General features: G+C 50.3%; 2 protein-coding genes across 3 annotated transcripts in view; one reads left to right on the forward strand and one right to left on the reverse strand.

The window, feature by feature from the left end:
• The window catches only part of EPN2 (epsin 2), a 44724-nt gene extending 39522 nt beyond the window's left edge, over positions 1–5202 (forward strand). For both annotated transcript variants that reach the window (XM_066560520.1, XM_066560521.1), the window contains one exon: positions 958–5202. In XM_066560520.1, coding sequence (XP_066416617.1) covers positions 958–1277 — 320 coding nt within the window. In that variant the 3' untranslated portion in view covers positions 1278–5202. The remainder of the gene's footprint in view (positions 1–957) is intronic.
• A 4878-nt stretch (positions 5203–10080) lies between these two features.
• B9D1 (B9 domain containing 1) lies at positions 10081–14107 on the reverse strand. The gene is made up of 7 exons (XM_066560765.1): positions 14037–14107; positions 13461–13529; positions 13264–13375; positions 13103–13199; positions 12629–12691; positions 11523–11590; positions 10081–11417 (listed from the first exon to the last, which is right to left on the reverse strand). The coding sequence occupies exons 1-7, from the start codon at positions 14091–14093 to the stop codon at positions 11290–11292; spliced, it is 594 nt and encodes a 197-aa protein (XP_066416862.1). The 5' UTR covers positions 14094–14107; the 3' UTR covers positions 10081–11289.
• Between the last annotated feature and the right edge of the window lie 306 nt (positions 14108–14413).

Genomic DNA, 14413 nt, shown 5'->3' on the forward strand with positions numbered 1-14413 from the left:
ACTTGGAAATGCTTTTTCAGTATTTATTTTCATCACTCTTCCAATGGAAGAAAAAGTCAATTTATTAAAACCCCTGAGTAGGAAGAAAGCAGTGATTCTGAGCAGCCTTGGCAGTGAGCAGGGAGAGAGAGGAAATCTGTGTATCTGCCCTTCCCGGGTACTACAAAAAGTTTGTGAGGGGTCACTGGGCCATCCAAATAATCCTGGGCTTGTACACTAAAAGGAATTTGCAGGACTGGCAGCAATCCAGGGAACCTCAGAGGCTGGGAAAGTTGTGCTCTGCTTTTTCGAGCACCGCTGCAATTCGGAAACAAGTTGTTTACTTTGGGAATTCTTGTCCCAGCTCGGTGCCAGAAACACAAAAATGGAGGTGGCTGCTGGGAGCTTGGAGCAAGCACACAAATCACAGAGTCCCAGGATGGTTTGGAAGGGACCTTAAAAACCACCCCTGCCATGGGCAGGGACACCTTTCACTATCCCAGGCTGCTCCAAGCCCTGTCCAACCTGGTCTTGGACACTTCAGGGGATCCAGGGCAGCCCCAGCTGCTCTGGGCACCCTGTGCCAGGACCTGCCCACCCTCCCAGGGAAGGATTTCTTCCCAATGTCTGATGTGAACTCACTCTCTGCAGTAAAGGAGCACACAGAGCCTGCAAAGCAGCATATAGAACATTAAATCAGTGATGTGGGAGTCGTGGTTAGGGCTTTTGCAGGGAAGCAGGTTTGGAGCCTGTGACTCCAGTCAGAGCTGTCCGAGGTGGGAGCTGTGGGTCAGTGAAGGGATGCTGGAGGCACCACTGGCTGCTTCCAGGGAACACTGTGTGCTCTGCTGGGGATCAGATGCTGCTCAGGGTGTTTTGGGCATGGGGATGCACACAGGGAGTGTTGTTTGCCAGCAGAGATGACTGCAGCCCCTGGTGTTGACGGCAGTGCCTCACTGTCCCTTCTCTGCCCCGCAGGCGCCGCTACGGCAGCGACTCCAATCAACCCCTTCCAGGTGAACCAGCCTCAGCCTCTGACCCTGAACCAGATGCGAGCGAGCCCCGTGCTGGGCAGCAGCCCCTCGTTCAGCACCGTGCCCCCCCTGAGCATGGAGCCAATACCTCTGTCTTCCATGGCCCCCGTGCCCGTGGGCATGGCGCCGCTGCCGGCCATGGGCACCATCCGCATGGGCCAGGGGCTGAGCATTGCAGGATCAATGCCCCAAGCTCTGCACAGTACAGGAATGCCGCCAGCAGCCTCCCAGGCTGCAAATACAACTAACCCTTTCCTCCTATAAAGACCCAATTAAAGGAACTTTTCTTTTCTTAGTGTTTCCAGGCTGAAGTCTTTCCAGCGAAACGAACGTGGCCTGTGTGGACTGAACGGTGTGTGAGAGACTTGGAAGTAGATTTGCAGTTTACAGTTATGATCTTTGAAGAGTTGTCTCTACTTACCAGTTAATCTAAATCTAGTCTTTGCTACAGATGGTACCTTACTTTGGCTTGTTGAGCATCATGTGAAATGTTCAGACTTTTCACCAAAGTTAGATTCTGCCCATTTTTGTTACTTTGTTAATCATTTCAAACACACTTTCTAGGGAGAGAACCTGCCACCGGAAAACTCCCTTGGCTATTTTGTAGATGTCAGATCATGTGCTGGATTCCTGAAGTTACTCTTCCCCTGCATCTGTCACTTCCTCTGCCCGTAAGATAGACCTGAGATTCCGAGTGCTAGTGAATGTTTTGCACATAACTACACACAGTTCTAGACTGTTGGTTCACCCATAGTCCTTACTCTTAGAAGAGACCGACCTGGAGGGCCCAGGGGGGCTTGGTTTTTATGCATTAAACATTGCAAACTCGCACTGCTTTGGTATCTCTGAGGTGTGACTGACAACAGCAAGCTTGTCTCGAAAGGAAAATAACACAAAACCCCAGGCAAAACACCCAAGACCATGCTCGAGTTGTGCTGTCGTGTGCAGTGTTGAATTCCTACACTACTCTAAGGACTCCTGGAACTCTCTGTGAGTGGCTGCACTCGTGCTGAGTGAGTGTCCTGCTCTGTGCTTGTCCAGTACCAGCTTCGTTTGGAAGTTTTTTCATGTGTATTTTGTTTTTATTTGACTTACAATGTGAGTTGAAAGGAAAAAAAATGGAAAAAACAAAGAAAAGCAAAAAAAAAAAAAAAAGGAGATACAGTGGGACAACTTTGAATTCAGTTTCACCGGGGCAAGCTTTAAAACTAATTCAGGCTTAACCTTGCTATATGCAGTTACTCTTGTATACTTTTGCACATATTTTGTTTAGTACAGTTTCATATTTTGAGTTTGCAGAGTTACCTAATAGTCCTTTTTTTGCTAATTTTTATAATGTGGTTCTTATTTAACTGTCTGGTTTTGATAGATTTATCAAGTCTGGCTGAAAAATTAAGATATTGGCAAATGTCATTTTTATGGTTTTAATGCCCTCTTATTTATGGTTTTCGCTCTTTGTTTCTGTAAAGAGAGTTTAAAAGGGAAGATTAACACTAAAATATTTACTTTTAAATGAAGTATTCATAATGCAAATCAAAAACAAATCCTCGTGACTAATTATTTTTAGATGAATTGAATTTGAGCATAACATGATTTAAGACTACATTAAAAAGAAAAAACACTAAAGTCGCCTTTCCCTTGATTTGTTCCCATTTCCCAATCCCCAGACTGGACAGACTTTTAGCCTTGATGAAGATCCCAAGAGAGGCCGTTTGGTTTTATTTTCCTTGTAAAACTTGTGGAGCTGTTAAAGATCCTGATGTGCAAACAGAACTTGTTTGATTTTATCCACTGATTTTTCCTGTTGGAAGGTGCACTCCGTTGGATGACTGCTTCCATGGCCAGCCTCCCTTGGGAGCTGAGTTATCCCTTTTAGATGAATTTTCATGTCTGGACTCCTCACCACGCTCAGGAGTTCTGCTGCAGCTCCAGCCTCTCCCAAAAATCCATGGAAAGGGAATTTTCCTGCCTGCAGGGCACCTCTGAACGGACTTGGTGGCCTTTCCTTAATTTAAGAGGGGGGAGAACAGAATTTGCCAGAGTTGTGTTGAGGTGGAACAATTCCCTGTGGGGCTGGATCCCATGGAGGGAGTGGATCCCATGGAGGGAGTGGATCCCATGGAGGGAGTGGATCCCATGGAAGGACTGGGATCCACCTCCCAGTGGGAAGGGGAGGCTGAAGGATGATCAGATTTAGGGACACAGCCCCAGACTGGAGCTGTGCAGGCCAGGGGAGCTGTGGCAGTGGCAGGAATGCTCAGTGTGTGGATGTTCCTGTGCAGATGTGGGGTCCTCTGGGATCCTCTGGAATTGCCAAGGAGCATTCCCAATCCTTGTTTTTATAGAGGAGGGAAGAGCTTTGCTGTCCACACCCAGCCTGTCTTTAAAAACAAAACCAAACCCCATTCGTGTTGCCTTTCAGAGCAAAGCAAAAGACTTTTTCTGTTGTTGTTGAGGCTGTTGAGAAGAGTAGGGCAGGAAGGGTGTGATTCTTGCAGATGGGGGGGAAGGTGCTTTTTTCCAGCTGATCTGTGACAAGATTCCTCCTGGGTTCTTTTCCCAGTTGCATTTGACCAGCTCTGGAATCGAGGTCACTCGGGGTTTGTCCCTTTGTCCCCTGAACTGCAGAGGGATGGGGCATTGTCTGTCCAGCCAAGAGTCCTGGCCACGTTCTTGGGAACTTTTTAGAGGCAAGATGAAGTTGATAAGAAATATTTAAAGTGCTGCAATAATCTGCAGTTGGAGCTGTCACTGTAAATTTGCTCTGGGAGGGAGCCCTGGCTTAATGAAGCTGTTGAATGGCAAATCGTTGTCACTGCCCCCAGAACTTTATCCCTTTTATATGAAATAGAGACACTTATGGCACAACAAACCCCAGGGAGGCTCCCTGAGGAGCCACAGCCCAAATTCTGCTGCTGAAAATCCTTAGGCTGAGACTAACCAAGGCCAGAGCCCAGCCTGGCACGGGGCTTGTGGCAGGAGCTGAGTTTAGCAGGAGAAGGAGCTGGTTTGGTCAATGTTCCTGGGCTGGGCTGTCCCCAGGGCTGACACAGGGGGGTCACTGTCCTGGCTGGGGATGCTCTGAATGGTCCAGCTCACTTTGTGATGATCTTCCTCATCTCCAGGATAATCCTCCCTCCCTCCTGGCCCTCCCACATTCCTGGAGGGTGTTTGTGTGTCCCCTCTGCCCCAGTTCTCCATTTTCTCCTCTTCTCCTTCTTTCTCTCACTTTGCAAATATTCAAAGTGCTTTTTTTTTCTTTTTTGATTTTTAAAATGTTTGTAGCCCAAAATAGCCTTACTGGTCAAATTGACCAAAGAGAAAAGTGTTAAATATCTTGTTAAAAAAAATATAAATTAACACACACTCCTTGGCATAATTCCCCCCTAAATAAGCTCAGTTATTTATTCAGTTTTATGCTCTAGAGAAACTCAGCTCTGTGGAGGGGACAGGGAAGGGAAGCCCTGGTGGGTTGTGGTGTTTTCAGTTTTTGGGAATCCCATAGCCAAGACAGCTCTTGTTCCTCTTGTGCCCCTTTGCTGTCCCAGCTCAAAGTGTGCTCTGTGCCTGAACATTGCACAGGTGGGGAGAAAGAAGAAATTTCCTTTTCCCAGCAGAATCTCACACAACTCTTCCTCTCCAAGTGTTCCAATATTTCCCAAACTGCTCATAACCCCGGGAGCCAGCTGCTTTTTCTGGATTTGTGCTGACTATTGCCATTATTTACTGTATAAATAATTTATCATTTGTACTATTGTATCATAATGTCTGTATCTTTGTGTCATTTTTTTTTCTCCCCCCCCAGCAATGTCACAGATGTGATATTTAAACGATGCCATCAGAACAGTGGAAAGACGAGGGGTTTGGAGGTGACTGGTCAGAATTAAAATTGTATTGCTTCTATTCCAGCTGTGTTGCTTTTTCCAAGCTTCTCCATGGTGTTTGTTCTCCCATTCCCACCCAGGCCCTGCTTGGTGGAGGTTTGCAGGGAGCTGCTGGGTTTGGGGTGAGCTGATGGAAGGTTTGTGGCAGGAGGATGGAGGGTGCTGTGGATTCCTTGGGTGCATCCAGCCCTTTGCCCAGGACAGGCTGCTTTGGCTGGGAGAGAAGAGGGTTTCTGTGACTCACTGAAATCAGGCTCAGCTGAGACCTTACTGACTCAATAAAAATGGAGATTTGTTGTGTTGCAGGTGACTGAATTCCTTCTTTCAACCCTGGAACAGCCCTGTGGAGGGAGCAGTGCCTCTCTGGAGGCTCTGGATTTGTGTCCAGGCAGGAACGTGGGGAAGGTGCCTGTGGAAGGAGGGCTGGGGAGCTGGGACAGCACCTGGGGAGTCCTCACTTCCCACTTTGTAGCTCAGCCTGGGCTCTGTGCATGGATCACGAGGCTGCTTCCAGCCTGGAAGAGATCCAGGCCTCTAATCCCGGCTGCTTTAATTGGAGGGCACTTCATTAGCAGGCACCAGCAGGAGCTGCCTCTGCAGAGCCCCTCCAGGTGCCCTGCTTCGTTTGCAGCCAATCAGGCTGATCACTAATCAATGGTCACTAATTAATGCTGCAGATGTGACTGTGGGAAAGGCAGCTTTGGAGAGAAGTCTCTGCTCTGGTTTCAGCTGGGGGAAGCTGCTGCCCCAGAAATGTTCCAGTGTCCCTGGAGGAGCTGGGGCTGCCCTGGAGCCCTGGCAGTGTCCAGGGCCAGGCTGGGCAGGGCCTGGCGCCACCTGGGACAGTGGAAGGTGCTGGGGTTGGAAGTGGATGGGCTTTAAGGTCCAAACCATTCTGGGACTCTGATTCTACTCCTGCCTCTTGGAATTGCACATTTTCAGCTAAATCTGCTCGCTGTGGAAGATGTGGGGACTCTGATCTCCTCCAGAGGAGCTGCGTTCTGGTGGATTCTGATGGGTTCTGGTGAATTCTGCTGGGTTCTGATGGGTTCTGGTGAATTCTGATGGATTCTGATGGGTTCTGGTGAATTCTGACGGGTTCTGCTGGGTTCTGATGGGTTCTGGTGAATTCTGATGGATTCTGACGGGTTCTGCTGGCAGTGTGAGCCAGGGGAGCCTGAGCTGCCCAGCCCGTGGTCAGCAGAGCTGTGCCTGTGGTTGAGCTTTCTGCTGACCTTGCAGAGCTGCTCCCCCATCCCACATTTCCTCTTCCTCTTCCTCTCCAGAGGAGTGAGGAGGATTTGCCTGCTGTGCAGAGGAAGATAAGGATTTATCTTTTGGCTTCCCCTCGCCCACACTGCTTTAAGATTTTGCTGAGGTTTGTGTTGCCTCTGTGCTGGGCTGAGGGTGCAGCTCTGCCCTTTCTGCTGCTTTTCATGGAGCTGTGGGAGAAGGGCTGGGCCCATCTCGTGCTCTGCCTTTGGCACTCTGCAACACCCTGCAAGCTGCATTTCAGGGAACCAGTGGGATTTATGAACCCCTCATGTTCAAAACTCCCAAACCCTCCTCCCAATCCCGCCCATCCTCTCCCCATCCCTCCTGGAATTCTCCACAGCACCGCAGCTGAACCACCTCGAGTAATGCCTGCCATGGAAAATCATCAGACACCTTCATGTCCTTCTTCTCCTAGAACCTGTGAAAATCAGCTCTGCCTTCTTCCTAAAGGGTTTTTTGTGGCCATGGAATGAAATCCATGGATTTTCCAAGCTCCAGGGAGCCAGCTCTGCTGTGCTGTAGCAGCCCTGGAGTCCGTGGGCTGCCTGGGGTTGTGTTGGGTGATGGTGGAGGAGGTTTTTTTTTCTGCTTTTTTAATATCTTCATCAGCAAGTCTGGCACTAAATGGAGTGATGATATTCTCTGAGGTGAATTTGGGTACTTAAATATCCTGGCCTGAATAGGGAGCCAAAAATAGACACCTTCAGCAGTTCCATGTGTCTGCTGCTCTTCCCTCTGAAGGACAAGGCTGGATCCCTCAGATCCTGCTGGGAATGCAGCTCCTCTTGTTCCCTCCCTCCCTCCCGGGGGCCCAGCCCTGCTTTCCATGCCCCAAGGATGGGTTCTGAGCGATTTGTGCTGTCCTGTGCTCCCAGCCCCAGTGGGGCTGCCCTGGAGGCCACTGGCAGCTCTGGAGTTGGGTGGGAGCTGCAGGTTTGGGAGTTTTTGTTTCCAAAAGTGGAGGTGGCTCCTGGGTTTGCAAATACCCACGAGTGTCTTAGGGTTGGGGTTGAGCTCCCCCACGTTTGCCTCCCAGAGGACTCCTCAGCTGATGGAAAAAGCCCTCAGGGATCCCCTGTGCACCCCAAGGGTGATGTTGGGAGGGGACAGGGTGGGATTGGGGTGGCCTTTGCCCAGCTCTGCTGGGGGTGGTGTGGCCTGGAGAACCTCCCAAACTGGAGCTGGTGGCTGCTCCAGATGTGCTGCTCAGGTGTGGCTGGACCGGGGCTGGCTGCTGGGGGGCTCAGGGACACCCTGGAGATGTCCTGGGTGGATTCTCCAGGGCCACCAGCCCCTCCAGGTGCTGCCAGCCCAGGGTTGGGGTTCCTGCTGTTCCCCAGGCCTGGGTGTCCCCAGGATGGGGAATGCCCCACGCTCTGGGTGCCAGCCTGGCTGTGCCACTGCTCCCACCCCAGCTGTCCTGTCCCGTGAGCCCCCAGATCTGTGTCCAGCACAGATCCAGGGCCTTTATCCCCCTGCATCTCCAGTGGCACAAATGGGAGAAAACACTAAAAACATGTCAAGAATTGGAGCTAAATCCCCAATTTTCTTCAAACAGGCTGCTCTGTGCTTGAGTGTTTGATTTTTTCCTATTCTTTTTTTTTGTTTTCCTTTGGAGCATTTCACAGATCTCCTGCTCCCAGCCTGACACTGCTGCTGGGGAGAAGCTGCTGTCAGCTTGAATCCATCTCATTTTCAGATGGAGATCATTCCCAGCTGCCACAGAGCTGCTGGTGTAAAGCAGCCTGGCAGCCTCTTGTGGATGCTCAGATCCCTGGCTCAGCCCCCTCCCCGTGGAGCAGCCCCGGGAGGTGTTTGCTCCCTGCTCTGGGGACAAGGGGCAGTGCCAGGGCAGCCAGCACGGAGCCACTTCCACGGAGGAACGGGAAAAACTCGGAATTCTTCATTCAGCCTCGGAGTTAATCGTTATTCATCACTTTCAGCGCTTTCCTGAAGGTTGGGAGCAGCCACGAGAGGGCAGGAGCTGCTGCTGCTGTTTGGTAGGAAAGGCGGTAAATACCAATTCCTAAGGATTGCCCGAATCATTCTCCTTTTCCTGGAGGGTTTGATCCCCAAGCTGCTGTTCAGCCCCCGTCCTTGGCTGTCTCCCTCCCTGGGGAACAGCAGGAAAACTCCCATGGAGCGAATCCAAAGCCTCTCCAGGCCAGGAGAGCTGCAGAGACCCCAAACTTCTCCCAGGCTCCCTGGTTTGTGATGGCCTTGGAGCCTCTCCTGTGCCAGGACTCATTCTCCAGGAAGATTTTTATCTGTTTTCCTTTTTTCCCTGCCCATCTGGAATTCAGAGGATAATGACCAATTTCACTGTCTGGCAGGGATTTCAGGGGAGGGAAGCAGAGCTCCAGCTGAGAGCCTTGCGCTGCTGTTGTGGGGTTGGGAATTTCAGTGCAGGTTTGAAGAGAAGGGAGAATGATTAACCAGGAAAGGAGCAGGCTGTTCCAGCTGGGTGAGCCTCTGCTGCTGGCTTTTACTGGGATTTGGCTGCTCTTAAAGCACTGCTGCTTCCAGGGTTTAACTTCCATGAACCACTAGGGATCCTAAATCCCTTCCTTGGCACCGCTCCCTGCTCACGGTGTCGTGTCCATTTTTATTCACAGGTTGTCCCCAGGTGCAAACACTGCCACACCTGAGGGGCAAAGATTTCAACTAGGAAACGATGAAAGCAGCAGCAGGGCCATTTCTGGGAGAAGTTTCTGAGGGATATCAACGGCATTGGGCTTGGGAAACTCCAAACATCAGCCCCTGGGTGATGCCCTGAGGGAAACACTCACAGGAAACTTGCCCAGCCCTTGGGGAAGGTAAGTGAAGCTCTTAGATGTGTTCAGGCCATTGAGGAGCCCAAAACCACCCCAAAATCCAGCTAAACCCAGAGAAAATAGGCAAAAAGCCCTAATAGTGCAGGTAGCAGTGTGGGATCTGCTTAGAGAGCTGCTTAAACACCTCAAAGATCTTTAATCCTGTCTTAGGGAGTTCAGGATTTTTGCTCCTCATTGTTTTTAACTTCCCCTCAGCTGTCAGGAGGAAGCTGGCTCAGGTCTGGTTGGTGCCACTGGGGTGAAACAGCCAAGAGTTCCTTTGGAACAGGAGTAATTCAGGGCTTTGGAGCAGCAGGGTGAGGAGCTGGCTGTGAATAAAGCCCAGGTTTGGGCTGTGCCAGGCTCCTGTGCAGCCTTGCTGCAGTTGGAATGTGGGCAGGAACTCCAGGGAAAACTGGCCCTTGGGCAGCAGCAGGAGGTTCAGTGTTTGCCTCCCAAGCCTTTCAAACTCTGATATTCATCCTGCTTCCCGAACTGCTGAAAAGGAAACAAAATTCCTCGAGTCTCCTCTGAGCCAACAGGAAATGCTTCTGAATTTGGATTCCAACATGACTCAGTTCAGAGATTACAAATGACCAAAACAACTCCACTGCAAGTGTGGAGTCAACAAAAACATGGCAGGAGATGAAAAGTTATCCCTAAAAACGTTTGGAAAAGTATTTCTATGTTATATAAAAGGTGCTGCTGCCCCCAGCAATGTTCTAGTGGCTACTTTATGATCTCAGAAATTAAATTTATTCCATCCCACTGTGGATCAGAACAATCTCTGCCCAGGTGTTTTGTTGAGCTGCGTCCTGGAGGATTTGTGGCTCATCCCTGGGTGTTTTTCCTGGGATTTCTACACTTGGAGTTCCCTTTTAGGGAGATGGTGTCATTCTCCTGGGATTTGCAGTCAAACACAAGAGGTTACATGCCCAAAATTAAATAGGAAAATGACTCAGCAATTAGTCACTGCATTGAAACACTTTTTTTTTCTCTTCTACCTTTAAGTTTAGCAGAGCTCAGATGATTTAGGGCTTAAAAACATCCTGGCAAAAACAAAGAAACCCCTTTATCAGCAGAAAAACAAATGAATCCATTGATACAACAGAGTTTATTTATTCAGCCTAAAAAATCTTAGAATGGGTTGCATTTCACAGGACCATTTTTGGAAGGTGCAATAATTTCAATTCCTCATTTGCCAAAAAAAAAAAATATCACTGAAGAGAAACTGGGTTTGCAAAGTTTTAACTGCAGGGAAACTGCTACAGCTCTAAACTTTCCATGTCATTAATTCTATAAGAAGGTGTACAAAAGGCTGCTATAAAAATATTTTGTTACAGGCCTTACTCTGAGACAGCTTGACCCCTAAAAACACTGAATAAAATACAATAATCATCAATAAAACACTGCATGTTACCAATAATATCAATTTCCACAAACACTTCAGCCTGGCTGAGAGGATCAGGCTTGGTTGTTATCCCAGATCCTCCCGGGCTGGTGTTTTTTGGAGTGACTGAGTTGGAGCAGCTCCTCCTTTCCCTCAGAAGGGCTTTGGGGGGCTCGGGAGCTGTGCAGGGGCCCAGGGGATTTGGGGGGCTCAGGAGCCCTGAAGCCCCTGGGGGGCTCAGAGACCCTGCAGCCCCTGGGGTTTGGGGGGATCAGAAGCCCTGCAGCCCCTGGACCCAGGGGATTTGGGGGCACAGAAGCCGTGCAGCCCCTGGAGGGCTCAAGAGCCCTGCAGCCCCTGGGGATTTGGGGGGCTCAGAGACCCTGCAGCCCCTGGGGATTTGGGGGGCTCAGAGACCCTGCAGGCCCTGGGGTTTGGGGGGATCAGAAGCCCTGCAGCCCCTGGGGATTTGGGGGGCTCAGAAGCCCTGCAGCCCCTGGGGTTTGGGGGGCTCAGAGACCCTGCAGCCCCTGGGGATTTGGGGGGCTCAGAGACCCTGCAGCCCCTGGGGATTTGGGGGGCTCAGAGACCCTGCAGCCCCTGGGGTTTGGGGGCTCAGAGACCCTGCAGCCCCTGGGGGGCTCAGGAGCCCTGCAGGCCCTGGGGTTTGGGGGGCTCAGGAGCCCTGCAGCCCCTGGGGTTTGGGGGCTCAGAGACCCTGCAGCCCCTGGGGATTTGGGGGGCTCAGAGACCCTGCAGCCCCTGGGGATTTGGGGGGCTCAGAAGCCCTGCAGGCCCTGGGGTTTGGGGATCTCAGAAGCCCTGCAGGCCCTGGGGTTTGGGGGCTCAGAGACCCTGCAGCCCCTGGGGTTTGGGGGCTCAGAGTCCATGCAGCCCCTGGGGATTTGGGGGGCTCAGAAGCCCTGCAGCCCCTGGGGCCCGGTGGTCTGGCCCTGGCCCACGTCGTAGCCCAGCTTGTGCAGGTCTTTGGTGATCACGTTGAAGGAAATGGTGACAAAGCCCTGGGATCGCACCCTGGTCACTGCACAGAGGGGAGGGGATGGCATTAATTAAAGATTAATTAAAGATTAATTAAAGGGATTCAAGGGGAGCTCTTTGTCAGCAGGCAGGAGCTGCCAGGACTCACCTTCCCGTCCCTCTCCCTGTGCCACCACTTTGGGGTCGGTGAATTCCGGGCGTCTCCCTGTGAACCAGCTTGGAGAAAAATACAAATTAATGAAAACAAACCACAAAATATTGAATACAAAATAAAAATTAATGAATACCAAACACAAAATATTGAATGCAAATTAATGAATACAAAATTCAAATTAATGAATTCAAAATACAAATTAATGAATACAAAATAATGAATACAGGATTCAAAATTCAAATTAATGAATACAACACAATGAAGACAAAAACAAAATAATGAATACAGAAAACAAATCATTGAATTCAAAACAGAAAATTATGAATTCAAAATACAAATTAATGAATACAAAATACAAAATTATTGAATTCAAAACACAAATTATTGAATACAAAGTAATTAATTTAAAATACAAACTGAATACACAATACAAAATTATGAATGCAAAATACAAAATAATGAATTGGGTGGCTGAGATTGATCCAGGCTATGAGATGGATGTCAGTGAGACTGCCTAGAGGGTTTTGAAATCTGATTCTCTTTATTGATCTAATTCAATCAAAGGTAGGTTTTGCCTAAAGGAAAAAAAATGCAACTGGTTTCATACAGATTTTGTTAAATCCAGTTTTTTTTTCTGGGCTAGAAGAATCTTTCTGTGGCAAAGATATTGTTGAAAAATTCTTCTTGAGTTTCTTAAAAAAAAATTGGATTGGGAATTGTTTTTTCATGGGTTTGCTCTTCCTGTGGCTGTCCTTCCAGAACAGCACCAAGAAGATTCAGGCAGTAATTTAGTGCAGGTAGCAGGTAATTAATATGACTGTTATATTATATATTAATATATTATATTACTATATACTAATATATATGATATTAATATGTTGATATTACTGTAATATATTAATATATTGTGGTTAATAAGTTTATGAAAGCTTTTCAGAAGACCCAGACACCTGAAAATGTGATTTTTACCCACAGAACACAAAGCTGGTTATGGCACAGAGCAGTGACACCTCTGCACCACTGAGTGGCTGCAAATGCCTTTGTGGCTGAGAACAGGAGAGAAATTCATTCATTAATGAATGAAAGTCATTAATTATTACCTTGTGAGCTGCTGCAGCCTCGAGGTGGACTCTGGGACAAACATGGCAATGGTTCTTTTGTGCCTGAAACCAAGAGGAGAGCCCAGAACCTCAGGAATGAATAAAAAGCAGCATTTTTATATTTATGAAGGCACAGAATTCCTGGCAAACCAGGAACTTTCCCTTCACAAAAAAAGGGTTTCTTTGCACAGGAACTACAGATTTTCCTCCATTCCATCCTCCAATAAATGAGAATTTATTGTGTGAGGAACTGACCTTCATATCTGGCCTTTTTACAGGCCAGTTTGAGCTTTACAGGATTACCAAAACTTATTTAATGATGAAAGAATTCTGCTAGAAAATCTCTGTGAACTGACAGGGCACGATGAGGAGATTTTTGGGAGTTTTTTTTTGTTTCAGGAACAGCAGAATAACCAGACCAGGATGTGTCTGAGCCCTGCAGGTCAGGCTGGCACTCACCTGCCTGGCACTCACCTGCCTGGCACGAAGGGCACGTGCACAGCTCCATAACCCCTGACCACATCGTGGCCAAAGAAGTCAGGCCCGTAGACACTGAGCACAATCTGCGGCCCTGCAAGGAAATGGGGGTGAGGGGGGCGCTTTGGCAGCAGGGCCAGACCCCCCCCAGCACTCACAGCCAAAGGGGTTGGTGCTCTTGAAGGTGATGTCGATGGGGAAGTTCCAGACCAGCGTGGTGGGCGAGACGCTGCTCTTGGAGGCGATCTGCGAGATTCCCTCCTCCAGGCCCTGCAGGGAGCAGGGGGTGAGCCTGGGGCCCGGCTGAGCCCGGGGGTGGGGACAGGGGGACACGGGGTGGGGACAGGGGCGGTACCGCCGTGGGGACCCAGTCCTGGCCGTAGACAAAGGAGAACTTGCAGTAGAGGTCATCGAATCCCGGGAACTGCGGGAGAGAGAGAGAGAGAGAGGGGGAGGGATTACTGGGAATTCACTGGGAATTTCTGGGGGTGAGGATCTGCCCGAGTCAGGATGCTGAGGGCAGCCTGTGCCAGCGAGACTGGGACAGACGGGATGGGTTTGGGGGATAAGGCTGGGATGGGTTTGGGGGATAAGGCTGGGATGGGTTTGGGGGATGAGGCTGGGATGAGTTTGGGAGGGGTTAAGACAGGGATGGGTTAAGGGGGATGAAGCCAGGCAGGGTTATGAGGGTGCTGAAGGTGTGCAGGGCTGGGCAGGATGAGGATGGGTTGGGTTATGGGGGTGCTGCGGGTGTGCAGGGTTGGGCAGGATGAGGATGGGTTGGGTTTGGGGCTGAGGCCGGCCAGGTTCAGGGGGGTCAGATTCTCCTCCCGCGCGGGCGGCTGCAGCACCGAGACCGGGCCAGGGCGATCCCCCCATCCCTCGGCGCTGTCCCGGTGTGTTTCCCGCGGTGTCCCCGGCTCCCCCGCACCTCTCCGCTCTCGATCTCGCCGCTCACGGCCAGCAGGAACACGCTGGGCGCCGCCATGGCGGGCGCGCCGGTTGCCGTGGCGACGGACGGGGCGGCGCAGCGGCCAAACTTCCTCGGCACCGGGCTTCGCTTCTCTTCGCGGGGCTCCCGATCCGCAAAGTCGCCCCAAAATCACCCAAAAATCGTCCCCAAATCGCTCCAAAACGCGGCCACCCCATCTCCGGAACCCCTGGCACCCCCGGCACGGGTGTACCCAGGCGGATCCTACCCGCTCCCCTCAGCCGCTGAGCCCGCCCGGCGCTGCCCCGTTATTCTCGCACCGCCACGTGTCCAGAACTTTATTTATCATTATTATAATTTAATATCAGCCTGAAGCA

This window comes from Molothrus aeneus, chromosome 16 (assembly GCF_037042795.1).
Source record: "Molothrus aeneus isolate 106 chromosome 16, BPBGC_Maene_1.0, whole genome shotgun sequence".
NCBI classification, from domain to species: Eukaryota; Metazoa; Chordata; class Aves; order Passeriformes; family Icteridae; genus Molothrus; species Molothrus aeneus.

Coding starts and splice junctions, on each gene's coding strand:
- B9D1 (XM_066560765.1), bottom strand. CDS start 14,093: ATGGCGGCGCCCAGCGTGTTCCTGCTGGCCGTGAGCGGCGAGATCGAG. Junction 13,530..14,036: donor GCGAGATCGAGAGCGGAGAG/GTGCGGGGGAGC, acceptor TCTCTCCCGCAG/TTCCCGGGATTCGATGACCT. Junction 11,591..12,628: donor AGGCTGCAGCAGCTCACAAG/GTAATAATTAAT, acceptor TTTTTCTCCAAG/CTGGTTCACAGGGAGACGCC.